Raw genomic sequence first — 27061 nt, forward strand, 5'->3', positions numbered from 1 at the left:
GTACTTGGCAGGTATTTTTTACCAGTGTGATGGAATATGTAAATGGACACCATGCCCCCATTCTCAAAGCTACCCCCACCATAAGTTTCCAATGTTCTCAGGTAAGAGTCTGCAAGAATGCATAGAAGGTGAACTTGCGATACTCAGGTGAGCGCGTGACTCCCGGGTCTCGTGTTACCTTGTACAAAGTTTCCAATTGCAAGCAACATTCATACTTTGTAATGCAGTACTTATGGTGATGGTAAAATGTATTGTCTGTGTATGTCTCTGCACAGGAATGATAACCTTTTGATAGGTCAACATAAAGTTTGATTGCATAGCCACATATGTTCATGTGTTCCCATTACATATGTGTGGTCAAATAATTGAGGAATATGTCCACAGCTCATGTTTCTGCATGGTATTTTAGCACAGTTTTAGAAGATGTCACCCAAACCAGAAAGCATCAGTGTTGTTCAGACCCTCCTATCAAAACTGTGTTTGAGGTTAGTGTGATAGGCTTCCAATGATTCATGGACTGTTGTTTCCTATTGCCTCGCATAATACATTTTTTTTTTTTTTTTTTTTTTTTTTAATTTCAGAAGTCACTTTGATATACTCCATCCTTCTCCATACCAGAAAATAATTTTTACCTTTTTCAGGGCTGCACACTAACCCATTTTTTCTACAGGTCTGACCTGTCTGTCAGACCAGTATTGAAAGTACCCAGTTTTTCCATATTTTACTGGTTCATTCCTGAAAAAGTTACTGGCCCTACAGTGATTTTTGCTGGTCAGGGACCATCGGACCAGTGCCAGTGTGTAGCATTGCAATCAATTACATTGGTAGCAGCCCTGGTGCATATTTATGAGGCGGTATTTCAGTCTCTCTTATCTGAGTGGTCAGCCATTATTTATCTTTCTCTATGACAGTACCTGAAATCAAAGATGAAGAAGACTGATATGATGAAGGACAAAGAAACACAAGATGATGGTAGTGAAGATGAAGACTCCTCATCTGAAGATGATGATGAAGAAGAGGAGGAAAGTGGAGAGAAGAAGGACGAAGGAAAGAAAAAGGGCCAAGGGACGATCACAAAGAAGATCTCTACGGAGGCAGAGAGAATCAGGAAAAAGAAGGTTTGTTTAAAATTTTTGCTTGTGGTGTTAGAGCAATTACTTTTGATTTTATTATATAATGTATATTTTTGCTATCATTCGTCTGGATTTCATCTTTAGATGTGCATACAATATGTGCTATTTTCTCCTTACACACTTGTCCTACACTTGCAATGTTTGTTTCATAATGCTGTTCATAGAAAGATATCATGACCGAGTGTTAGTTCAGGAGTTGGTGTCGACATTTAATGTCAGTGCAGACAGGGTTAGTATTCTAATTGTATTTCTGAAGGACTGGTCAAAACTGGCAAGTTCCAGCTATATTTCAGTTCATGGTACAAACTGTAAATCTCCCTTTCTCCCCTCCCCCTACCCAGAAACATGATTTGATCCAATTTATTATTATTGCTTTGATTTTAAACCACCAACTTTGCTAAGAACATGGGGAGATACATTATTTGGATATCTGTGATTCCAAATACTCTCCTGTTGAAAGTTGAACATCGATGAGTCTCAAATTACACATTGTTTTGGGTTCAGACGAAGCTGATGAGGAGCGTCAGGAAAGACGAGAAGTATGAACGTGGCGACTTCACCGTGAAGGTCAGAGGAGTTCCATTCAACGTCAAAGAGGTGAGGCACTCTGAGGGTGCACCTAATCTACCCTTTTTTTGAGTATCTTTAAAGGACAAGTTCACCTTCATAAACATAAGGATTGAGAGAATGCAGCAATATTAGTAGAACACATCAGTGAAAGTTTGAGGAAAATTGGACAATCGATGCAAACGTTATGAATTTTCGAAATTTTTATGTTGGGACTGCTGGATGAGGTAGACTACTAAGGCTCGTGATGTCATACGAGTACAACAGTATAAAGAAAATGAAAAGAAAATTCAACATATTTTCACTTTTTTCGCATAATAAAAGAGCACTTGACTTGCCTCTTTCTAAAGGCAATGGGAATAATATTACCCATAACATATGTCAGTAACGAGTCAAGGGAATGTGTACTTTTTTCATAAGATGAAATTTTGTGAAATTCTCTTTATATTTTCCTTATATTGTTGTACGCATGTGACATCATACAGGGCAGTAGTCTTCTCATCCAGCAGTGACTGCACAAAAACTTCAAAAATTCATAACTTTTGAACGGATTGTCCGATTTTCCTCAAACTTTCAATAATGTGTTCTACTAATATTGCTACATTCTCTCAATCCTTATGTTAATGAAGGTGAACTTGTCCTTTAAAGGTACTGTTTACCATTGGGTGCGTTGATATAAAAATGTTTGAGATATCTCATTTGATGCATATGTGTAGGTCAGTTGTATCACAAAACATCCTACCATATAAAAATTTCCTTATAAAGCCTAAACTATAAGGAGATATCACTCTTTTTCTGACTTAACCATAATTGTAGACGATTTAGTCTAGAAACATTTTTATTTTAACTATTGTTCACATTTTGTTTATTTAACAATAATTTGATTACAGATTGAAATTTTTACATTGCTTGTTTCTATCCCTAACTCACATTTTAGAACAATTTGAAGCACTAAAGCTGGATTTTTGTTTCATCTGCAAATGGTAAATAATCATAATACATTAAAGGTGATTCTTTCAAACATGACATCATCAGATCTCCTTTCAGTACAGCTGGAGACATAGGACTTGTAGAGTCTGTTTGTTAAAAACTGTTCTGAACCAGGCATTTTGATTTCTTGCTGTCTTACACCTGTTCATCAAGATTTGGTCTCTCTGTGCTAGTTAGTTCTATCTGTGAAAATGGTGCTGATCATACTTCGATGTCTGTGACTTGCTTTTGGGTTTAAAAAGAATAAGAGGTTGTAATGTATCATCCTTCATTCATGAAAAGTCAGATTATCTTTTACATACCTCGTGCATATGTTTCAAACATTGAAGTGATGACTGCATGATAGAATGTTGGTGAGAATAAGTGCCATTTAATTTTGTTCCAATTCTCACATTAGGATGATGTGGTCAAGTTCTTTGCCCCACTGGAAATCCAGGCCATTCGAGCACCACTCAATGACAGAGGGCAGCGCACAGGTAAGGCAAAGAATAATGATTAAACTGTGTATTTCTTTGGCTGTATGTTAGATGATTAGAAATCACTCCATTGTACTCTATTGCTTTGGTGTGACCAGGGCCCTGTTTTATCAAAAGATATAATCAAGTTTAAATTTCCTTACCACACAGGCTGCTATAGACTTACGATAGAAATCAACTAATATAATCAATTATAACTCTTCATAAAACAGGGCCCTGAGCTGTGTATCTATGCTTGAAAGGCCGTAGAGCCCTTTCTGTACTCTTTTTCACTAGTGATTAGAAATAAATACAGCAAGACAAACTGTATAGCCAAACAAATACAACTAATGTCACAAGATGTATGCAGTGTTTCAATGAATGTGCCATGGATGTAACTCATTCTCAGAATTTATAACCATCTTGTTATAAGTACAATTATTTCAGGAAGTGGTCTGTTGTTCAATATCGTTTTTAATATGTATATGGATGTTTATTTACTCTTGTCTTCCCCAAAGGTGTCATTTTTGTGGAGTTTGGATCCGAGGGGGATGTTACCAAGGCAATGAAAAGAAACAGAGACTATATGGGTAAGTAAATCTTCACATATTTGTTTGCAATGTACTCTTTGATATGCACTGGCCTGTTGTAGAGGGTCACCACTAGTAATTTTTGCAAAATACAACTCATGGATATACATTTTTTTAATGAGAGGATTGTGTGATAAAGCTTGATATAAGTCTATGAATAGCACTGCAGAATGAGTTTATGAAAACTGAAATGAAGAAGTCTTGCATTGTGAAGGAAAGCATATTGTGATAAACGTTAATACAATATGCTGAACAACATGAGAGTTACTGTTTCCTACACATAGAGCGTGAATGTTAAATTACACATCATAGCTTTGGCTGCAAGTAAGAAGTTTTGCAATTTGTTTTACTCTGTGGTCACAGGGAGGAGGTATGTTGAGATCTTCAGGGAAGAAGCATGGAACAAGAATGCCTACACCAAGCACAACGAAGAACCTCCATGGGCAAAGCAGGTACCAGACACTCTGTCTAATAAACTTAGTATCGCAGATGTTGCTGCTGATGGAGAAAATATCACTAACTGTAAACGTGGAGATATTTGAGAGGCTGGCTTCGTACTTGTAGAAATGCTAACAAATCATAATACATTACATTGTGTATCATAGGTCTTAGTTCAAGTCCAAATGTGCTTAATTTCTCCATAGTCTGTGTGTCAGAGTAATTATGTATCCAGTGCATTTTGAAGCAAAATTTTCTCAACATCATGCTAGTGACTATTTCAGACATTTTCAGACATTGTCCACACTGTTAATCAACATGTGTTCTGCATATCACAATAGATGACTATTTATGGAATAAGTTTAGCATCAGTCCATTTATAAGGATATATAAGACACAATGTGTCAGCAGCTTAAAGGGACTGTACAGTACTGGTTGAGGTGGGGATTCATGTTTTGAACATTCCTAAGTGAGATAATGAAAAGCCTCTTATGAAATATGAAAGAGCATGTAATTTTAAGAAGGATTCAACGTTTATTTGATGAGAATTGGTTTTCAAATGGCTGAGATATCCAAAAAGTGCTAATAATAAAAGGCGACATGCCACAACTTTATTAGGATCTCTTTGTTTCACCTTGTTTTTGGATATCTTGGCCATTTCAAAACCAATTTTCATCGAATAAACTTTTGATACCCCTTAGAACTGCATGCTCTTTGACATCTCATAGAGTGGTTTCTTAATATCTCGCAAAACGTTAAAAGCTAAATCCTCACCTCGACCAGAACTGTACACACCCTTTAAGATTAGAGTGAGAAAATGCTTCATCATGACCATAGGGAATACATCTCACTTACGATTAAAATCATAAGACACCCCCTTGCCAGCAATTGAAAGCCTTTGGCACATCCCACATGATGCCTAAAAGAAGCTGTACTGAACATATACATGTACTTTGTAAAAATGTGATGGTACAGACCCAAAAGGTCTGTTTGACTGTCATATTTTGGTCGAGTGTTCATGTATGTAAATCATGAAAAATAGAACTGTATGATGAAGTGTAATGAGTGAAGCAAGTAGTGGATTTGAGCATAGTGGTGGTCAAATTACATGTGATACATACAGTGTAATTTGAATGTGGGAATATGGCAGATGATTCAGATTGGTAAGACATCTAGAGATGTACCTCTGCCAAGTTTGCTTCTGTAGGCCATGGCTAATTTTTGTATTGCTTGTTATAAGTCTAGTCTGTAGATTATTCAACTCATTTTGTGCCCAAACACACAGTAGCTTGACATACCAAGCTTTCTCATCAGCATTGAGTAGTCCACCCATACTTTACCAGCTTGTAAAGTTAAGCACGCCCACTCGGGTGTAGCAAGGTGCTTCAGCCCAACAAGAAGACCATGGTGATACAATAAGGATTATGGGGTAAGGTAATCTCTGTTCATCAGTAATTAGTTGCCAGGCATGGTGCAATCAGCAGAAAGGGTTAAAGAAAGCACTATTAACTACAGAGCAATGTGCTGCTAATACCATATTTTTCTTCACACTGATCTTCTTCCAGGCGGCAGAACTTGCAAACTCTGAAGATACAGTCGCAGAGGTATGTAACATCAGGTTTTGACTTCACCATTTTTTATTGCAAGTGCAGGAAAGGGATGAATAGTGTACATTTGAGTCATATATGGACTAAATTCAAGCGTGCCAGTGCCTTGTTGAATTAGTCTTCAGAATTGACTTGTAAATAAATGAATATAAAACTAGACTATAGATGTAAGTGAATTGTTGTTTCCCATTTCATTTCTGTTTTCACGTGGTCTCTATACGTATCTTTTGTGTGCAAAGCTTTATGGCATATCTTGTGTCAGCCTATTTGAGTGGAATTCACCACAGTGAGCCATCGCATACAATGTATAGGGATTGTTGTAGTGTATTTGTGTGTGTGTGTGTGTGTGTGTGTGTGTGTGTGTATGTGTGTGTGTGTGTGTACAAGTGTGTAAGTATTTGTTTCTGTATTTTTGTGTGCTGGGATTTGCATACTAAGAATCCCCTTAATGCGTCTGTCTCCCATGCTCGTCCCCTTCAGACTGGTCGGCTGTTTGTCCGGAATCTTGCCTACATCTGTAAAGAAGAGGATCTAGAACTTCTGTTTAGCAAATATGGTAAGTATGGATTTAGCATGTGTGTCCTAGATAATTAACTCATTGAAGACTAGTCCCAAGTATTCTCAGACAGGTGTCTATGTATATGTGACCCGCTACAACAAAAAGGTCCTAAAGTCGCGCACGGTCGAAGCCGTGAAAATCGAGTTTGAAGTCAGAGCATTAAAATTGGTCAAAACTTACGATTTTCTGATTTTGATATATTATTGGAGTCTAACATGTCTTCTATCATCTGTCGAAATTTTGAAGCAAAATGATCAAAGGAAAGATTAAAAAAATAACGTTTTTCTGAGCCATGTTTTTTGGCGTTTCAACAAAGCAGAAACTGGTTCCAAAATTTGGATTGAGCGCCACAGATAGGTTCCGCCCCTAACAACGACCAGAGTGATCTCATTGGTCAGTTTGCTGCTTGCTGCTAACCGAAGCGTGAAGCTCGCACACTGCCCAGTCGACTGGTGCGTGCCGGCGGGGTGCGCTATGCTCAGCCGCTTCTCACATCCTGGTCACTGATTGGTTGGTGAGGAGACCGCCGACGCTGATGTGCTTGAATGAACTCTTCGGGGGTTGCTAGGGCTTACCTTCTATTGTCCAGAGGTGAAAACTGACTTGCGTGTCCCTTGATCGCGATTGCGTCGAAAGGAAGACTTTAAGGGCGCTTTTCTCGAAACAGTGATTTTCCAGACGTCTCGACATGCTCTCTTTTAAACATTGATATCTCCACAGCCGATTATTTTTATAAAATGTGTTATATATCAATATAAAGCAGAAAGATTAGGGGATTATATCATGCAATTTTCAAATAATCGACCTCGCGCGACTTTAGGATCATTTTGTTGTAGCGGGTCACATATGTTCAAGCAAAATGAGCTTGCCCTCGGTGTTTTAACACTATCAGGAGCAGCATAGCTGGAATGAATTCTAGGAGCATATGGTCTAGTCAGCACACTCTTATGTGAAAATACAGTAAACCTTGCCCAGGTTGAAATCAAAGGGACTGAAGAAAAGTCCAAAGTTTTACATGAATTTCAACTTACACAGTAGACTTCACACAAGTGTATAATTGTATGTGTATGGTTCTAATTTCTATGCACATGTCTTTGTTCAACTTAATATGACTTTTATTATAAATGCTTGTGTTATGGTGGCAGCTGCTGTCTCCACATTTTGTTACATTTGTATTGTCAATTTGAATTTATATATGTACCTGGTCTGAATGTTTTTATCTGTTTGAATGAAATAAACACAAATTGAATATATCCATTCAGGGTAGAATTTTCTTTGACTTAGCCAATTTTTGAATTATGCAAGATTGACTATAGATATTTAAATTTGTTTTTCCCGTGACAAGGTAATTACACTTTATAGAGCACTTCAGCACCAAAAAGATGATGAAGAAGTGTTCTGTAAAAATTATTTATCATATACTAGTAGTAGTAGTAGTAGTAGTAGTAGTAGTAGTAGTAGCAGTTGTAATAGTTGTAGTATCATAATAGGCATCCTTATGTGTATTACAGGCTACATAATCATCATCACTGTCAGTGATTATATGTCAATATTTGAAGTCATCTGCTTAAATACTTTCTTGCCCTGATACGTTTCTAGGTCCTCTGACAGAAGTGAATCTTCCAATCGACACCTTCACCAAGAAGATCAAGGGCTTTGCCTTCATCACATACATGATGCCAGAACACGCCGTAACAGCATACTCAGAGCTGGATGGGATCAGCTTCCAGGTACGGTAAAATCTGCTTTAGTAGCCACTTGTCTATATAGGTCACTCTCGTTGTCTCCCGTGAGTGGCTGCCAAAGATAGGTTTGAGAGTATTAGGCGTTGGCGAAAAGTTTGTTGGTTGCTTGTTTGGGTTTTTTTTTTTGGGGGGGGGGGGAACAAGGGGACAGTTTTACTTCATCATTACAGTGGAACCATTTGAGATTTAAGTATCAAAATAAATCAATACATACAAATTTTACTTTCTACTGGTTTCCAGTCTTCTCCAGTATGTTGTCCTAATATCATCCAGTCGGTTCATCCTCAAAAGTATATGTGTAAAGATGAGGTGTTTGTGTTGTCGGGCAGCATTAGTGTAACTTTAGTAATCCTGTGTTCTCCATTGATATATAGATTATGTTTGCATGTGCATGCACAATGTCTAGATTTTCTCTGCAACTAAAGATAACTGCATGTCTTGTGTGGCATTTGAGGCAATTTACTGCTTGTAAACATAAACATGTGCCTTACATGGATGGGGTTCTTATCATACAACAGGGGAGAATGCTGCACATCTTACCAGGGAAGGAGAAGAAGGTGGAGGAAGAGACTCACAGGGAGGGATCCTCCTTCAAGAACAAGAAGGCAGCCAAGACCAAGGCACAGAGTGGCAGGTACTCCCCATCTTCCTCCTTCCTTCCATTCTAGCCTCCTCCACTAAGTCTGTGTGGAGAAGTTTGTCACTGAGCTGTCTGTTCATCTCAATGTTCAGCTGTTTTGATGTCCATAAGAATGCCTGACTTCTGTAAATGGTTTTCATTTGTTTTTGTTAAATCCTGTGAAGAAATGTACTTTGAGACTGGTGCCCGGTTATTTCAGTGAATATTACATCGGAGAGTATGATATTTGTTGAATGCGTGTCCAGGTTAGAACTGTCCAGTAGTCTATACAGCCATGAACCAACAAGCAATTAACATGTCTGGAGGCAAATGTTGATTAACAATGAATCCTAGTCTTTCAGCAGGTGAATTTGACTCGCCGTAGGTTAACAAACACTGGCATTTTGAGTTGCCAGGTGCTCATGTGGTCTGCTTTGGTAATTTGAAATGTGTCTCTTGATAGAAAACTCACAAAGCAATCTCATCTTTCTATATGACATTCTCAATACACATGCACAAAGAAACACACTTTTATCCATTTTGCCAAGAGGCCAGTAATGCAAATATTTTATATCGGATGGACAATTTCTTGACCTATTCCTTTCATTGTTCGTGTTTAACTGTTGTTGGGATTTGTTCGTTTCGTATACACAGCTCACATAACTGGAACACTCTCTTCATATCTGCCAACGCGGTTGCTGATGTGATGGCACAAAAGTACGAGATGACAAAAGGGGAAGTCCTTGATACGGTATGTAAAGGTACCATACTCCATAGAGATTACCCATGTTCTCGTGCCTTCATTTGTGTGGGCAGTGTGTGAACGTTTTTATCAACAATCTCTTCTTTAATTCACCGTAGAAGTACAGAGAAACTTTCTTTCAGTTCTTGTTTGATAGTCAAAGACTTGTCTTGTTAATCTCAAAATGTGTATGATGATTCTACACTTCTGAGACTGTTATTTCATATCAACTCTATACTATTGTAAATTCTGAGTCTTTACGTTTCCTTCACTCCCATTCCCATTTCTTAGCTAGCTTCATTTCCACTGGGCCTAGCTGTACTCACAATCATTCTTTTCTTCCTTTGTACATCAATTATATGGTTCTTTCTTGTATACTCCTGTGCCTTTTTGTCTTTGTAACAATGATCAACTTACCAAAACTTTTCATTTGATTATACGCACAAATAATGATCGACTTTGATAGATATGTCAGCGTAACTTTGGAAACTACATGGAATAGGTCTGATGTACAGTCTGTGCCCACCTGCACGGTTTAAGCATGCATTTAGGTAAAATAGATAATAACATCTTGTGTCAAAGGCATCTTAATGGCGAGTTTTGGTCTTAGGTACAAGCTTTCTCTTGCAATAAGAGACTCCAATGTTCTCAATGACTACAAAACATTTCTTTTTTTTTTTCTTCAATTGTCCAGGAGACAAGCAGTAGTCTTGGAGTCAGAATGGCCCTTGGGGAGACACAAATTGTGGCTGAGACGAGGCAGTTTCTCTTAGACAATGGCGTCGCTCTAGACTCTTTCAGCCAGGTGAGAATGTGTTTCTTCTTTCTTTCTTTTTTTAACGCTGATTGTCTCGCCAGAGATTTTGTAGTGTATCTTGGAAATGTTTGAATTCATTCATATGTGAAGGGGAACGATGCCCAGCAGAGCTTGTCAGAGATGTTTGTTTCGTTACGTTACATTTTATTTCACCATACCAGCTTGTTAGAGCAATGACAACTGTTTATGATGTGCATATTGCTTGCAAAATAATGAAATTTGTCTATTCACTATTTTTCCAAACTCTACAATCAATTAATTGCATTACCCTTTCCTTTTCCTATGTGTATAAGATAAGCTGTTGTTGTTGGAAAGTGCTTGTGACTGTTTTATTTTATTTTTCCTCTATGATAAATATACTGGTACTCAGAATTGTATGTGCAATGCATAAAGTTTTTCATTTATTCCTTCATAATGTCACTTTGAAACCATTGTCCTAGGATATTGTCAAGAGTAAGATTTCAGCACTATAATGGTTTGCATAGCATCAGTTATAAGAATCTGCATCATTCTCTTTATCGTAAACGCTGATTTTGATGCAGGCTGCAGCAGCAAGAAGCAAGTCTGTCTTCCTCGTCAAGAATCTGCCAGCAGGGACGAAGCCCGAAGAGTTGAGGGATCTCTTTGGCAAGCATGGCATGCTGGGAAGGGTCCTCATGCCCCCTGCTGGGCTTACTGCCATCGTTGAGTTCCTGGAACCAACAGAGGCCAAGGCGGCATTTTACAAACTGGCGTATACCAAGGTAATTGGAAGACTCGCGTTGTTGGGACTAAATGTTTATTTGTTTCATTATCTGTGCAGTACTACCACATGTACAATGTATGCTTGTCTTTTCTTCCTTATATTGTGCTTGTTGGAGAACAGTAATGCATAAACTGTGACCTCTGAGACATAGAGATTAAAGAAAGAGAAAGGGGCTTGGAGTGTTATAGTCTGTCAATTCTGATGCACCAGTTTTTATTCTGCATTATTTCTTTTATGGGGCTTGTTACAGTGATGTAGTTTGTCATAGGCATTAACAGGAGTAAGGTCTATTAGAGTAAAATACATGTCATTAAATTTATCAAATATGAAATGTTGCATTGTTGTACTAATCCAATCAATTCTCACCCCATTTACTCAGTCAAAGCAGTGCACTCTATAAGTGATTAATTCTACAGCTGTATTGGCCTAGTTCATTTTATGCCCATTAACACTTCAGTACACATTTAGTACTTGCATTTTAATGTTTAGCTACCTTAGGTGACTTTCTACTCACCTCACAAATCTTACTATTGTTTTCTTTCTGTAAACAAGCTACAATGTAAACTTTTGTTATAAAAACCTGAATGAACACAAAGAGCATTGTCAGTACACCTGTTCTGTATGTATTACATTCCTCTATAGTTCAAGAAGCAAAATAGCCAATGAGTCATCATGTTGCATTGTCATGACAAAAGAATTTTCCATGCACCTGTTTTTGACAGGTGTGATTAAGGGTGTGGCTGAGTTAGGTGTTGTAAACAAGGTAAATGTGTAGGTGTTGTGAAGAGTGTGGCGGAAAAAGATGTTGTAAACAGGATGAATGTGTAGGTGTGGGCAGTGACTTTGGAATATATTTCTCACATCATGTGAATAGAGGACATTCACCCTAGAATCCTGGGGGTCATATGTTACATGTATATCAGTAGGGAGTCATGTTGCAAAGTACTTTTGTGTGTTATGTAACCACTGATCTTTTATTGGAATGAATAAACGAAACGATGATTTTGTGAAGACACGGCCTATACATTGTAAAATGGCGTGCCCATATGTTCATTGCATGAAGTAGCTCTCTGTGTTGTGAATTCAAGCAAATGCTCTTGAAAATGGCCCAGAACTGATGTGAAAACTGGGGCCGACTCAAGGTTGATATCAAAAGGTGGTCTTGTGCATGCGCAGAACAGGGTTGTTTTTTTTTTTGTTTTTTTTTGTTTTTTTTTGTCCTCTGAATGTCTGCATCGCAAATCTAAAGCTCCTTCCTATATGTGATCTTAGCCCCATTACATAAAACTATAGTAACTTTACAATTAATGATAACTACCTTACCAACACTACTCCATACTCAGAGTCAAGAAATCATGAATTGTTACCACTGATTGCAAAATTACCATCAATGTATAGTTTAATGCAAGCATTGTTTATGTTTTGGTTTTAATCTTGACAGAGGTTTGTTCAAAGTCATACTTAGTAGATGACCATAGGTTTTGTGGCCAGTGAGCTTCTCAATGGCGAGTTGAATGTTTCGACCATGAATTCAAAACAAATCAGCCACCGAGAGAAGACAGTGAAGAAAAAGTGGGAAGCACACATATGATTAAAAGCAACTGTTTCAGATTTGATGAAGAAAAGGTATGAAAAATTGCACAGCTTCACTCACTGCTTTGCAAAGTTGAAGGATGCTATTCAGTTGCAATTTTTATACATTGCTGCCTGTGAAGAAGACTCTTTTTAGTCAGGTCGCTTAGTGAAATTACCGTTACACGGCGGATAAAAGCACCAAATTTGGAGAGATGACCCCTCAGGACCTACTCATTGATATTTGAGTAGGAGCCTTCTGCAAAATTTTTATTTTCATGGTATAAATGCTGAATTTCATTTTGCAGAAAATTTCGCGGGAATGAAACTTTTGTAAATTTCGAGAGGAGCTAATATCGCAAAATCAAAATGCGCGCGATTCTAAACAATGCATTTGATGCCAGTGGCAATTTGCGGAAGTTTCATGCTGCGAAAAAAGGTCGTCGGCTCCAAGTCACGAACATTTCATGTCAGGAAAATAACACCGTTTTTATGTATCTGAGAGAGTAAAGTAACGAAAACGAGGTTCACATTTTGTGGTACTTTTTTCATTTTCATGGAACTGGAAAACATGAACCCTATCTTGAATTCCATGATCAACAAAGCATTTGAAACACGGAGGTTGGTGAATTAATTACCGATTTATGAAGAGAAAATGCTGTTGAGTTGTCACATTGTGGTGTAGGTCCCTATTCCCAGTTTAGTTACTTTATAAAAGGGGCTTAGAACGTTTTCTAATGGTAAGGGGAGGGGGAGATCACTGACCCTTGAACACTCCCGTCAACGGTCCGAGCCCCCTCCCTCCCCCCCCCCCCCAAGAAAAAAAAAATTAGAAAACGATCTGCAGCCCCTTTAATATCGGGTCTATGCTTTATGTACATAACTCTGAACTGGCAAATGTACATTACACTGTGACACCTCGACAGCATTATTCTCTTCATAAATCGGTAATTAATTCAACCACCTCTATGTTTCAAATGCTTTGTTGATCATGGAATTCAAGATTGGGTTCATGTTTTCCAGCTCCATGAAAAATGAAAAAAGTACCACAAAATGTGAACCTTGTTTTCGTTACTTTACTCTCTCAGATACATAAATACGGTGTTATTTTCCCGACATGAAATGTTCGTGACTTGGAGTCGACGACCTTTTTTCGCAGCATGAAACTTCCGCAAATTGCCACTGGCATCAAATGCATTGTTTAGAATCGCGCGCATTTTGATTTTGCGATATTAGCTCCTCTCGAAAGTCAGCTCCTCTCGAAATTTACGAAAGTTTCATTCCCGCGAAATTTTCTGCAAAATGAAATTCAGCATTTATACCATGAAAATAAAAATTTTGCAGAAGGCTCCTACTCAAATGTCAATGAGTAGGTCCTGAGGAGTCATCTCTCCAAATTTGGTGCTTTTATCCGCCGTGTAATGGTAATCTCAAAATTTGACGTTAAGCGACCTGACTATTTTATGTTTACTGAAGTGTGATGGATAATGAACTACATGACAAACAGTGAGAATATCATAGGTTGAAATGAAAGAAATGGGATAAAGAACAGGTGTGTACCCCTTGTGTACCTGCCTCATGTTAATTGCATTCCTTTGTAGTGACAGGTGAGAAACTCGCATGCCTTTCATTACTGTGGAATGTGAAGACAAAGAAACTGCACTGGAAGAATTTCCTGTGCACCTGTTTCTTGTTTATTTCAATAAGATTAGATACTGGCAAAACAGTAAACAAGTTTGAATGAGGGGTTGAGGACAGTGACATAACATGAACTTTGATGACTGATGTGAATGAAAGACAAATTGACCTAAATTTTAATAAGCACTGATTTTGATTCAAATATTAGATTCTTTTCTTCTGATTTTCTCAAATGCAGTGCACTCCTCTAAAAATGAACATGGTAATAACAAAATTCTCTGTGCAACAAAATAAAAATTCAGGTCCCGAAATTATTATTGTTATTATCTTCATGTACTTTATTGTCCGGTTACAACGAAATTTTGATATAACAACAAACAAAACAAAAACAAAACAGAACACGCTGGTCCTGATGACTTCATTATAATGGGAGTGAACTGTATTCCATTTGCAGTACTTGTGTATATCTCAGTCAGCTGTGTGTGGTAAATAAAAGTTTGATAAAATTTCTTTCTCTGATCTCATTTTGCATCAGTTTAAGCATGTTCCCCTCTATCTGGAATGGGCACCAATGGACGTCTTTGGAACATCATCAAAGAGTTTGGAGAAAGAGACGGAGGGAGCACCTGCCACAGAGGAAAAGATGGATACAGCTTCTGACAGGAAGGAGACAGAAATGAAAGTAGAGCCTGGTAAGCAAGCCCAAGACTTCATTGAAATTTAGCTTCCTCAGGAAAGAGTCATCAGTGTGTGTTTTAATGACAAACACAAACTATGTACATGCAAAGTCTGATTTTGGCAGCATCCAGAACCTACAAAATAATTCGGCAACATGATTGTACATTCTGTCTTATCTAATCGCCTGACTAATCTTTGATGGAATTTGTGTGCATACGCACAATGTCCAAATGCATCCTAGTAGTTTTCTCTTGCATGTAATATTTCAACAAAATTCACAAACAATGAGAAACAAGGTTACAGCCAGTTTTGGAAGTTATTACATTTGTATTTTTTCGGTTGTATAAGATGGAGCTGCTCTTTATTTGTTCTTTTGTTCAATAGACCGATTCTGTGACGCGCTATGTGTATTTTTGGCATGGGCAGCGCCATTACTGCGGTGTCTCAGCCGACCCCCCCTCCCCTCTCCCCCACCCCCTTCCCCACGCGGAATGAAAAACTAATGCATGGTTGTTTTAGCCAATGGGCGTCTCGTACTGAGTGCGCGAATGCTTGCTTAGTGCGCGAACCTTTGTTACAAGTGCGCGATAAACATGTTGCCTTGGGGGTGGGGGAGAGGAGGGGGGGGGGGGGTCGGCTAAGACACCTCAAAATGAGCTCATGGCTGCTCCCAGTGCCACAAATTGTCTGCTGCCCTCCACGAACCCGAATCGGTCTATACATAAACTAAATATTACAGAAATTATCGTAGAACAGGTAACTCAGTTCTATCCTCACAGAAAAAGATGGCATTTTAAACTGAGGGAACCAAACACAGAAAGAACGTTCAAAGGAAGTTTGAAAAGTCTTCTTTTTTTTTTTTCACACCAGAATCAGACAGCGACAGCCCACCAGAGGAAGGCAGCGTCCTGTTTGTCAAGAATCTCAACTTTGAAACTGAGGAGAGCACCTTGAGAAAGGTAAGAAGTGATGAATTTTGTCCCATTCATTGTCATCGTTTTATTATCAAAATTGTCTCTTGGTCATGAAGTGCAAGCAAGAGCAAATATGAGAAACAAAATGCTGCTACAAAGGTAAGTTAAAAGTGGCAATTCATTGGTAACTTTAGAACAAAAAAACACCACCAAAACATTATCTGCTTTTCTTCTGCATTTCCAGTAGGATTACCTATACAGAATTTCCAGGCTGTACAGTAATTTGAGTCTATTCGAAAATGATATCAAGATAGTTATGTAAAATGCTGCACAAAATGCTGAGTGCTATGCTAACGACGCTGGAAATTGGAATATTTTGAAACATTTGATGTCATTGTCTTGGCATGGATAGACCAACCATGTCATTTGCTTGTAATTTATGTTAGGTGGTTGTTAAAATAATATGTTGATTTACATATGGTTTGCTTACAAATGCAGGTTTTCAAGAAGTGTGGAGCATTAAGGAATGTTACTGTTGCCAGGAAAAAGGATGTAAAGAACACTGGTAAGTAAAGAAATGCAACATACTTTTTATTTTTTTAATTGTGAACAAGCAAAATGTTCAAAATGACATATCTTTGCTAGAATGATGCATTGTAGTGGATTTTCAGCTGAAGTTGCTAATGTAAACCAATGCATTCAGATACACTGCGTTCAGACGATCCCCGGTTTCGCCGGAAATTTCCCTTTTGCCAGGACTTTCCCCGGCAATCCCATCGCATGAACGCTCGATGGGACATTCCCCGCTCCCCCCGGCAAGCTTGTCGAGTCCAAAATTCTGGCTGGGGACTGACCTTGATCTCTCGCGCAGGTGGAAGAAGTGTCAACTTAATAGTAATTGGTTTTCTCTGAAACATTTATTATCATTCTAATCTATGTTAATTTATAGTTTAAGGAAAAAAATTGTTTGAGATAAGACCTAATGGGATATAATGTGCAAGTGGAAAAAAATGATGTGATATATAATACAATATGTTATATAGGTATGAAATTATGCTTTCTTCTGTCTGCTATACGAAAGAATGAAAAAAAAAATGATTTCCTCTATGACCAAAATAAAAGGCCAATATTGTAAATATAGGTAGGCATTTTTATATTAATTGCAAATTTGATGTACATTTACTGTAGGGTTGCTTTAAATTATTTTGTGATGAAATGAATGTCAAATAAAGGTCCTGTTTACCTTTGGGAACAGTGATTTAAAAAAATGTTCAAGATATCACATTTGATGCATATGTGTAGGTCTGTTGTGTCACAAAACATCCTACCATATGAAATTTTTGCAATAAAGCCTAAAATATAAGGAGATGTCATTATTTTCTCATTAAACCATAACTGTAGACGGTTTAGTCTGGCAACATTTTTATTATAACTATTGTTCATATTTTGTGTATTTAACAATACTTGATTATACGGATTCACATTTTTACAGTGGTTGTTTCTATCCCAAACTCACATTTTTGAACTATTTTAAAAGCACTAATTCTGGGTTTTTGTTTCATCTGCAAATGGAAAATTATGCCTTTAACTTCTTTTTGCAGGTAAGTTCCTATCGATGGGATACGGCTTCTTGGAGTTTGAGAAGCAGGCTTCCGCCCAAAAGGCAATCAAGGAATACCAGCATGTGGAAGTGGATGGACACGCCTTAGAGCTGAAGGTATCCAACAGGACGACAACCCAGTAAGTAATCACCTCCATTTCATGCCTTCTTTATCTTGATGCCCCCCCCCCCCCCTGATGTAGGTTCTGTAATACAGTACGTTCTCAATGCGTGCGCTGCGCTCGCTTTGGAGCACTTCCGGCGCCATTTTGCTTTGAGCATGCGGGCATGAATGCAGAGCAAGAGAGATGGCAATGCTCGCAGCCGTCCGACAGGCCTGGCATTTTTTAGCATGGCTTGCCACCACTTGCTCCGGCCCGCCGCTGCCTAGCTAGTAACTCTATGGCTGCTGCGCTGCGGAGGCAGTCGGGACGGTAAAAGCCGGTCGGGCGTACATGTACGTAGACTTCTACACGTCATCTCGTATCTTGGAAAGATACTTTGAGTTTGAATCAGATATATTGGGACGCGAGTGAACTGAAGGTATGATATTTGAGATCAGGAAAGTTGTTCAAACATATTAAAGTGTAGACTTTGAGAAAGGGCATATTATACGTCATAAATAATAACTTTCATTCTAAAAGGGCACCACGGCAACAAGAAAAGGGCACATTTTTTTTGGCCGTAACTTTGATCAAGGAAAAAAAGGCATTGCGGCCAACGAGAGGGTCACCGACAGCCATGGCCATCGGTGGCCGTCGGTTAATTTGAGGCCTGAATTTGGTCTCAAAAGTTGGGCGAGACTTGGAACAAACAAAGTCAAGAAGCCTCGCGAGGAGGCCTTCTCGTGTTACAGAATTATAGCGCGAAACGTTGAGGGGGGGCATATTCTGCCTCCCCCCGGCCCTTTTAGGGTTAAAATAAAAGGAAAAGACAGTGCACATAGACATACTGAACTTCGTACAGATCTATAGGCCAAGCATAGGCTGAGAATCACTCAGAAATACAGTCGAACACTTTTTCACAATCAATAATGAAATATACACCGTTGCCAACCACCTTGTGTTCTGGCAACATGCCAAGTACTCCAAGAATGTGCCTCGACTGATAGAAATAGATTATGCAAATTATGCAAATTGGTATCAGGGCGAGCCGTAGGTGGTGCTGACGTGGCCCCAGTGTACGAAACATGCCGTAGCATGGGGGTCCACGCCAACACGAACAGAGTAGGCACGAGGGTTATATCTAGAAGCTCTGGCAGAGACATGCGTTGATAAGATGCGCTGAACACACAATCGTGCACCCCACGTCAAACTCGACTGTGTGCAAAGTCTCTGTAATTTTTGTTCAGGCAAGATGGCTCGCAGATATTACGTGACATTTGATGAAAACACTGCGAGACAGTTAATAGATATGCCTTTTTAAATTCATATCATTCTGTCAAGGTTAAGATGCAATCAGTACACCATGAAACTTACTCTAAATCGGTAACATTCAAAATAGGAATATACAGAAAAATGTCCTATTATCAAATTGATATGTACAAATTTTTTACTTTCTCGCTGTGCCCATAGGAACCAGCAAAGTTCTAGCAAGAGGAAACAGAAGGAGAAAAAGCAAACATCCACCAAGATTCTGGTCCGCAACATTCCATTTGAGGCGTCAGTACGTGAGATCAAACAACTCTTTGTGTAAGTGGCTCAGGCAGTGAATGTGAAGTCCTTAATGCTTGAATAAAGCATAAAAAAGTTTTTGTTTTATGAATATAATGCGTGCAATCTCTTAGCTTTCAAAAAGTATCTTTCATTGTTGCTTATACACAGTTACTACAATTACAAAGTTCAACAGTTAATGGTTGCAATACCAGAACTTCAATTTGTAGATGCAAATTATCACTTTAGATAATACTCTGCAGTACAGGCTGGTGCTTTGTTTTATTCTTTGTCATTTTTCATTCATAAAAATCTGGCATGTCAGTGTTGAGCTTTTCAGATACTAACCTGGAAAAGAAGAAGAAAATTAAAAGAGCAAGTTAATTAAAAGAAACTGAAGTATTATATATATAAAGGTATTACATAAAATATTTGTGGCTAACGACATTTGATACTTTCTCTCTTTCAGCACATTTGGAGAGGTGAAATCTGTGAGGCTACCAAAGAAGATGAGTGGCACAGGATCTCACCGAGGCTTTGGTTTTGTGGACTTTCTCTCCAAGCAAGATGCAAGGGTAAGTTATCACCGCTTTTCTCATCTTTTGCTGTTCTGACTCGCGTTCATCATTATTAGGGTCATTTTCACGTTACTGTTACAGTATTTTATCCCTGAGCATGCATCTACTGTAATTCTGGAGTTGTCACTTTGAAATAGAATAAATACCCTTCCCCCCCCCCCCCCAAAAAAAAAAAAAAAAAAAAAATGAAGTAAAAGATTAAAAATGTTAATAATGAGCAGGTGTTGTTGTGCTTATTTTTGGAAAAATACATCAAATTGGAATTCTGCTGTAAGTTATAATGTCTGTATTTGTATCAAAACTGTTTGAATTTGGCAGTAACTCCACAAAATCATACATTTTGGGAATGTTACCACACTAATTTTGCTCATACATGTTGACATTGCACAATCCATATTTGTACATGACCTCTGTGTGTACCCAAATGTTATCAAAACTTTCCTATCATTGTCTAGATTTGGGTCACCAAATCTTGACTGGGTGTCTGTCATTCCATTGTATCCTATGTGATATGCCTTGTTGTTTGGTTTGCACAGCATCTTGCTTCCTTGGCATTCCTTGGCATTTGCAGTCATAAGAAACAGCTTGCACAGTACTTATAATCCTTTTATGTGGTGCAAAAAGTTGTCTCTTTTGCATATGAAATTTTCATGTTCTTATTATCTTCTGTCCTATCTCCAGAGGGCGTTTGACTCGCTGTGTCACAGCAGCCATCTTTACGGCAGACGTCTGGTCTTGGAGTGGGCCGAGAGTGAGCAGACCATTGATCAGCTGCGCAAGAAGACTGCGGACCTCTACTCCGATGGTATGTGCAAATTCTGCTTAAGTTCCTAAAAGTAGGGAAAAGTGAAACATTTCAGAGTAGCAACCTCATTTAATAGATGCTCTGCATTTCCAATAGCTATACACAAAGACAGTATTTGGCTGTAAGTGTTGCCAGTGCAGGAATATACTATCATAGTTTTCATTTATTGATCAGTTTTTTGCCTCTATTGATATTTTTCAAAATTCTTTCTTATAGTTATCATGAGATAAAATCATGGCATTTGTTCCGTCAGTGCCATAGTATGACTCTGTCTACCTGTTACAATTATTAACAATGCTGTGAGATGAATACAATCATCAGACCAAATATATGAGCCTCTAGGCTGGAATTCACTAAGGCAGTTTAAAGTCTGTGGAATATGCCAATTGTGATTGCATATTTATATTTGATGTGTGCGTGACACATCGCATATGCCTATGAAAATCCAACAATAAAAATGCACTGACACTCTTGTATGCAAGGCACTCGTTATTTCATGCTTGCTCAACTAACAGTTGCCTTCTCTGTCATTGATCCACGATGCACAGGTACATCAAGCAAGAAACTGAAGAAATCTGACCGTCTTGATCACCTTACACTGGCCGCTGCCGAGTGAAGTGGTCAAGCGGGAACCATTCAGATCTCCTCCGGTCGCAGGCTGAAGGTATTGTTGATAGCTTCCGCTGCGGTTGTGGTACAAGTGATCATGTTTTTTGCTACGCGACTGCCGGCGAAGACGGGATCAGCGGCACGCCAGTTCACAAAAGTTCACGTCAGCAGGGCGGAAAAGGAGCTAGAGTTAACATTTGGCTCTCACAGAGCCGACATGTTCCGACTCGACCTGCCGAGAAGTGTCTGCGACAGATTTGGAAGTTGTGGATGATGGAAATGTGCTGTTAGAGAGTGAGATTTGGCTTTGCTGTTATTCATTGCCATTTGACTTCATTCCAGCTAATTTCCACAAATATTTGAGCATGTTTCTACTAACAGTCAAAGTTCATGTTGCCCAAGTTTTGGGGAAAATGTGTTGGTGCATATCTCTTTTGCCAAAACTCATCCTTGACACAAGATTATTCATGTGTCAGATACAATGAGTGTTACACCCCATTGGGTCAGCTTTACTTGTTACGTGAAGTTTCAAGTATTGTGTTACGTTTTATATATTATTTTGTTAAATGTTCCTGTGAATTGAATTTGTAAAAGATTGGCTGGTACCAGCAGTGATTCAATTCACTTGCATAGACACATTTGAGATTTTAATATGACATAAATGACTCCTCAGGAGTGTGGGCTCTCGTCCATACATCATTTTTTTTTTTTTTTTCGTTTTTGAGCGGAAACAAAGTAGCTGGCATGTTTGATTCCGCTGTGATATACTTTACATGTTTGTCATTTCTATGCCAAACTTAAGACCTAATAACTGGGACTTAGTCTTGTATAAAGTTCAAATCCAGCATACAAATGTGAATAGTCAATGAGTTTTATGAGAGTCCTCCGTAATATTTCTCTCTTTTGTTCACCTCTTTTATGAATTGAACATTGACTGTTCAATTCTTCTTTCTATTTTTAAGTGAAAAATTATGTGTATGCCAAACTGTGGACAGAGTCTCTTGAACCTGTTGTAAAATGGTAACACCCACCATACATATGTGAATATGCATGGAGTTTTACAAGGACCTGTTGTAAAAAAGTAACATTTGGCATACAAATGTGAATACTCATGGAGTTTTACTATAGTCCTCTGTAATATTTATGTCTTCATTTAACCTCTCTTCTGATTAGGACATTGCTTGATTCTTTTTGTCATGTGAAAGAATATTTGTGTGCAGATAATCAGTTATACCTGGAGAATAGCTTCCATTTATTTGATCATAACCCACTGAAGCAGCTGCTTTGTCTGTTAAGAAGGGCTTTAGAATGATGATAAAAGTGAAAAGAGAACAGTTGTGGAACATTAAAACATGGCTTTCCCGGTCATAAATCAGCACACATACTTCTCCAGATTCATATCCAACAAGTTCTGATTGCCCCCCCCCCCTTTTTTTTTTTGTGGGGGGGGGGGGGGTTGTTGTTGTCCTTCCCAGAATTGGCAGTTTAACATCGATCTTTTCTGATGCAGTCTCTTTCTTTTCCATGGAGCTCATGATCACTTTCGCCTTTGGGCATCCATGGTACCCAGTATAACTTGTTTGGTTCATGGAATTCATGGTTCCAGTTTCGTATTTCTTGCTTGTATTTTTCTCTTCTGCTTCCCAAGCAATGAAGCCAGGTGGTTGACTCCCGAGGTGAAACTAGCTTGAATGTGTTCCGCGTAGGTTCTTGCATCATCCCCTCTTCCCTCAACGAGCTCTGATAAGGTGGTGACGGCATTCTCCACAGCTTTCACTTCCGCCCTAAGTCCGGTTATTTCCGCAGAGAGACGGGCATCCATGGTCGAGATGGCTTCCAAAATTTTGTCTTCGGTGTCGGAGTCGCGGCCCCTCTTCGACGACGTGGCCTTCCGTTTGGGCGGCTTCCTCCCCATTGGAAGAGGCGCTGGTTTGAACGAATTTCCTGCACCACTCGTTTCTCCCTCGTCTCCGTTACAGTTTGAAGTCGGGGATATGGGGCACTTCCTGAAAACAATGAAAAACATGTATTGCTATATACATAATGTTACATAAAATATCTGAACCAAAATGCGTGACACTATCATCGCGAAATTTTTGTGTGGAGATAATGAACTATATACGAGGAGAATGGCTTTCATTTATTTGATTATAACCCCCTGAAGCAGCTGCTTTGTCTGTTAAGAAGGGCTGTAGAATGATGGTAAAAGTAAAAAGAGAACAGTAGTGGAGCATTAAAACATGGCATTGCCGGTCATAAATCAGCACACATACTTCTCTACATTCATATCAAAGTTTTAATTGCCCCCCCCCCCTTTTTTTTGGGGGGGGGGGGGGAATTGTTTTTGTCCTTCCCAGAATTGGCAGTTTAGCATCAATGATCTTTTCCTGATGCAATCTCTTTCTTTTCCATGGAGCTCATGATCACTTTCGCCTTTGGGCATCCATGTTACCCAGTATAACTTGCTTGGTTCATGGAATTCTTGGCTCCAGTTTCGTATTTCTCTGGTTTCAACAGTGGCAACCTCACTATCATCACGAAATTTTTGTGTGGAGATAATCAATTATACTAGGAGAATGACTTCCATTTATTTGATTACAACCTTTCCACTGTACGAGCTATGATATGAGCTCTTCTCATCTTTATGGGCATCGGCATACATATTTGTGAAGTCACAGATCTGTTGGACAATGGACAAAGTAAAATACAATTTGAAAAAATCTAGGGCTGTGCGTGTCGCAAATTTCTGAATCTGCTGCCTTGTGCGTGCAGGAAGTTGTGGGCCAGTGCAGTGTTCATGGGCAAAAGGAGGAGGGTTGGGCACGCTGGAATCTTCATCATCGTATGATTTGAATTTTCTGAAATGATGCAACAAAATGAAAGTCTTGTCATATCCTAGTGTTGAGAAAGACAGTAGTACAAAAAGCACAAAGAGCTAAACTCTGTAGACAACCTCTAATTTCATGGGAAGTAAAAAGAGGGGTGATTGTCATAAACAAAAGAAAGTGTCCAGACATCTCACCTTGGGAGTTGGGATGTCTTCACTTTGCCTAAGTATGTCCGCTTCGGTGCTTTGGTTCTCTTCTTCCGCTGTACCCTGACAAATTATGCGAGACAAGAAAACCTATTTACAGATATTCTATGGTATAAGTATTCTATAATCATGATGATAATGTTGATGAGAAAGATGAGTAACATTCTCATTATTTTCATTGCACTAACAATGTAAAATAGCTAAGATCATTTATTCTAACTTGTTGGAAGAATGCATCATCACTGAAACCTTCTCACTTGAAAATCACTTTGAATACAAACTCTGAAGATGAAAGTAGGCCTTAATGGTTATTTCTACTTTATTCTAGGTAATCTTAAGACAAATCAACTCCTAGTTAATCAACAACTACTGTCAAACGTCATTTATAGTAGTCACAAAACAAAATCAATGTATTGATACATACTTTTTCCGTCGCTTCTGGGTGGATGTTCCCTCCCCACACGAATTTGAACTAGTGGGACTGGTCGACTCCTTGTCATCGATCCTTGATCCTTGAGAAATTGTCTTCAGAGGAGGAGCTTTCGGGTGTATAATTTGATAAGTCAGAGGAACTGGATGCATATGAGGAATCAGAACTTTCCATATTGCAGCACAAATTTGATATTTCACAGCTGTACACAAGGAAAGACTCAGCAAAAAGTACAGAACACACGGGCAGTACAGTCGTGAGAGTGGCAGCAGGGAGCAAGGAGAGAGACACAGCAGCCAACATGCCCCGCCATGGGTTTTGCACAGGGACTATTTTTACAGAAGCTATGGAGTATGATGACTTGGGGGGATTGGTATGAAAGTTTGATGACCGTTTAGAGCAAGGTCTGCTCTAAACAATGAGCCCTTGAGTGAGGCTGAACTAAGCCGTTTAGGTTGTTGAAATAAACTTTGAAAATGATTTTGTTTTGGTCGTAACTTTGTAACGATGGGTTTGTCCTTGAGTGCGTGCAGTGAGTATGGGGCCCAATAGAGGTGTATGATATTTGAGAGGGTTTTAAACCTCACTACGTTCATTACACATAACAGAAACTGCCTTAGCACTACTAACATATGTATTCTCATTCATACATGGCATATCCATCATCATACAAAATTTCTGAAGTCCAGCAGATCCTCTGCCAATATCAGTGAAAGCTGTCACAGCTCTGTGATCTACTGTACTTCATACGGAGCATGGTTGGATTCAACATTTCCAGCTCGGTTGGATGAAGTGGCATTCCGTACTGCTGTCCCACATGACTCACAGAGCATTCTAAGGCGCACAACCAATCCCAAAGTTTTTATCTCCTGAATCTACAGTGAGGGACTGTTCATTACACTCTGGGCGTACAGCATTTTCACACAGTTTACGCAAATGGATTAATATTCACAACAAAGTTTGATGAAGCTACACCTTTGTTCTGAACCGAATCACTTTCAGGATTTTGACTGTTCTTTTGGAGGGAATTTAAATTATTTCTGGAGTACAACTGCTTGAGAATGCTCTCCTCCATGTTAGCATCCCCCAATAGTTGCTTCATACGATGTAGCAGTTGGAATGGCTTGCGGTCTCCCAACTCTTCTGCCGTAAGAAGTTGATGCACCCGTCGTTGTTCCGACACTGGTCTGCTTAATGAGTTCCACCTTTGGCTTATCATAAGCGTCAGTAGTGGGAGGGGAGATGATGAAGTCTCTCACTTCCTGTGATATCTCTGGCTGCAGGGAGGATATTACGTAGGCGAAGTGCGTCTGTTGTGTAGAAATACCCCGGGTGGTGAATTGCGCTTCGACCTGGGCAAACCAGAGAGCGGGGTCATTGGGCCAAAGGGGGGGGGGGGGCTTCAGGCTAACTTCCGTCACCGCTGGTGCCAGTGGTGTAGTGGCGGGAGTAGTACCGTCCTCGTTAGCCATTGTAGCCGCAAAAGATCTCTTTATCTGCCTCCCGTGCCCTTTATCTACACTAATAATCCTAGCCTTATCCTTCCTACGTGCAGCCAACAAGGCATGAGATCTCATTGAGAGATTGAGGCTAGTTAGCAGTCTGTAGCGACCTGTCTCGGCGCCGCATTTTAACATCATTATGCTCACTCTTTCAACTTTCTGAGCTTGGTCCATGATATCCCCATCATTGTCTTCAGGTCAGAAATAGACTGACAAAATGATTCAGTGGAACCTCATTAGGATAAGCTCCTTGGGACCACTGAAAGTTCCTTGGTTCAGATCAGAGATATAATATTGAACACCTGATTGCTTGGTGAGGATGTCTCCAAATTGTATCTTCTGTGTAACTCTCCTTCCTTTCCTTATGAGCCTGTCCAAGTGCCTCCCTTTTCTTTTTATCTACCTCCCGTACCCTTCTATCTGCACTAATAACCCTAGCCTTATCCTTCCTACATGCAGTCGACAAGGCATGAGATCTCATAGAGAGATTGAGGGCTCTGTAGTAGTCTGTGGTGACCGATCTCGCGCCGGTGTTGAACGCCTTTACAGCCACATTGACTGCAATGCGAACAACTTTGGCAGTCCTCCATACATGTTTGGGACACCTTTTCCAGATGAGCTGGTTGAAGGCTTCATTCTGGTTCTGGGTGTACCCTGGAAGACATCTTGAGATAAGACTTTCGTCACTGAGTCGCTAGAACACAGGCAAGAGGAGTTCAAGGAGTCACCCATCGAGATGATGGACCTTGTCCTCCATCTTGATGTATTTTTCTGTACTCACACCATGCGTTGTCAGGGCAGTACTGGTGGCAGATCTCATCATCACCTTTGCAGCTGTGATAGAGAATAGCCAATTGTTTTTATGTAAAAAATATATACATGTTTATTCACAATATATACATATAAACAAATTGAGCATAGAATCGCATAAACATATCAGTTGATTGATTAATTAGATAATGCAGTTAACTAAACTAAAAAAGAAAAACTCTCCACTTCTAATCTTGTTCCTATATCTACTAGTTGCCCAGTAGCCAGTGAC

General features: G+C 39.2%; 1 protein-coding gene across 5 annotated transcripts in view; it reads left to right on the forward strand.

The window, feature by feature from the left end:
- Positions 1–27061, forward strand: part of LOC140226951 (probable RNA-binding protein 19) — a 110163-nt gene that overhangs the window by 8385 nt on the left and 74717 nt on the right. For 3 of the 5 annotated variants that reach the window (XM_072307382.1, XM_072307383.1, XM_072307381.1), the window contains exons 7-26: positions 912–1118; positions 1638–1730; positions 3088–3166; positions 3664–3735; positions 4099–4187; positions 5739–5777; positions 6261–6336; positions 7939–8069; positions 8603–8718; positions 9358–9454; positions 10140–10250; positions 10805–11005; positions 14753–14909; positions 15766–15854; positions 16308–16374; positions 17411–17549; positions 18984–19100; positions 19531–19636; positions 20321–20444; positions 20993–21347. In XM_072307382.1, the coding sequence (XP_072163483.1) occupies positions 912–1118; positions 1638–1730; positions 3088–3166; positions 3664–3735; positions 4099–4187; positions 5739–5777; positions 6261–6336; positions 7939–8069; positions 8603–8718; positions 9358–9454; positions 10140–10250; positions 10805–11005; positions 14753–14909; positions 15766–15854; positions 16308–16374; positions 17411–17549; positions 18984–19100; positions 19531–19636; positions 20321–20444; positions 20993–21060 (2178 nt within the window). In that variant the 3' untranslated portion in view covers positions 21061–21347. The remainder of the gene's footprint in view (positions 1–911; positions 1119–1637; positions 1731–3087; positions 3167–3663; positions 3736–4098; positions 4188–5738; positions 5778–6260; positions 6337–7938; positions 8070–8602; positions 8719–9357; positions 9455–10139; positions 10251–10804; positions 11006–14752; positions 14910–15765; positions 15855–16307; positions 16375–17410; positions 17550–18983; positions 19101–19530; positions 19637–20320; positions 20445–20992; positions 21348–27061) is intronic. The other 2 variants (XM_072307385.1, XM_072307384.1) reach the window with 1 other exon arrangement.

Source organism: Diadema setosum, chromosome 4 (genome assembly GCF_964275005.1).
Source record: "Diadema setosum chromosome 4, eeDiaSeto1, whole genome shotgun sequence".
NCBI lineage: Eukaryota > Metazoa > Echinodermata > Echinoidea > Diadematoida > Diadematidae > Diadema > Diadema setosum.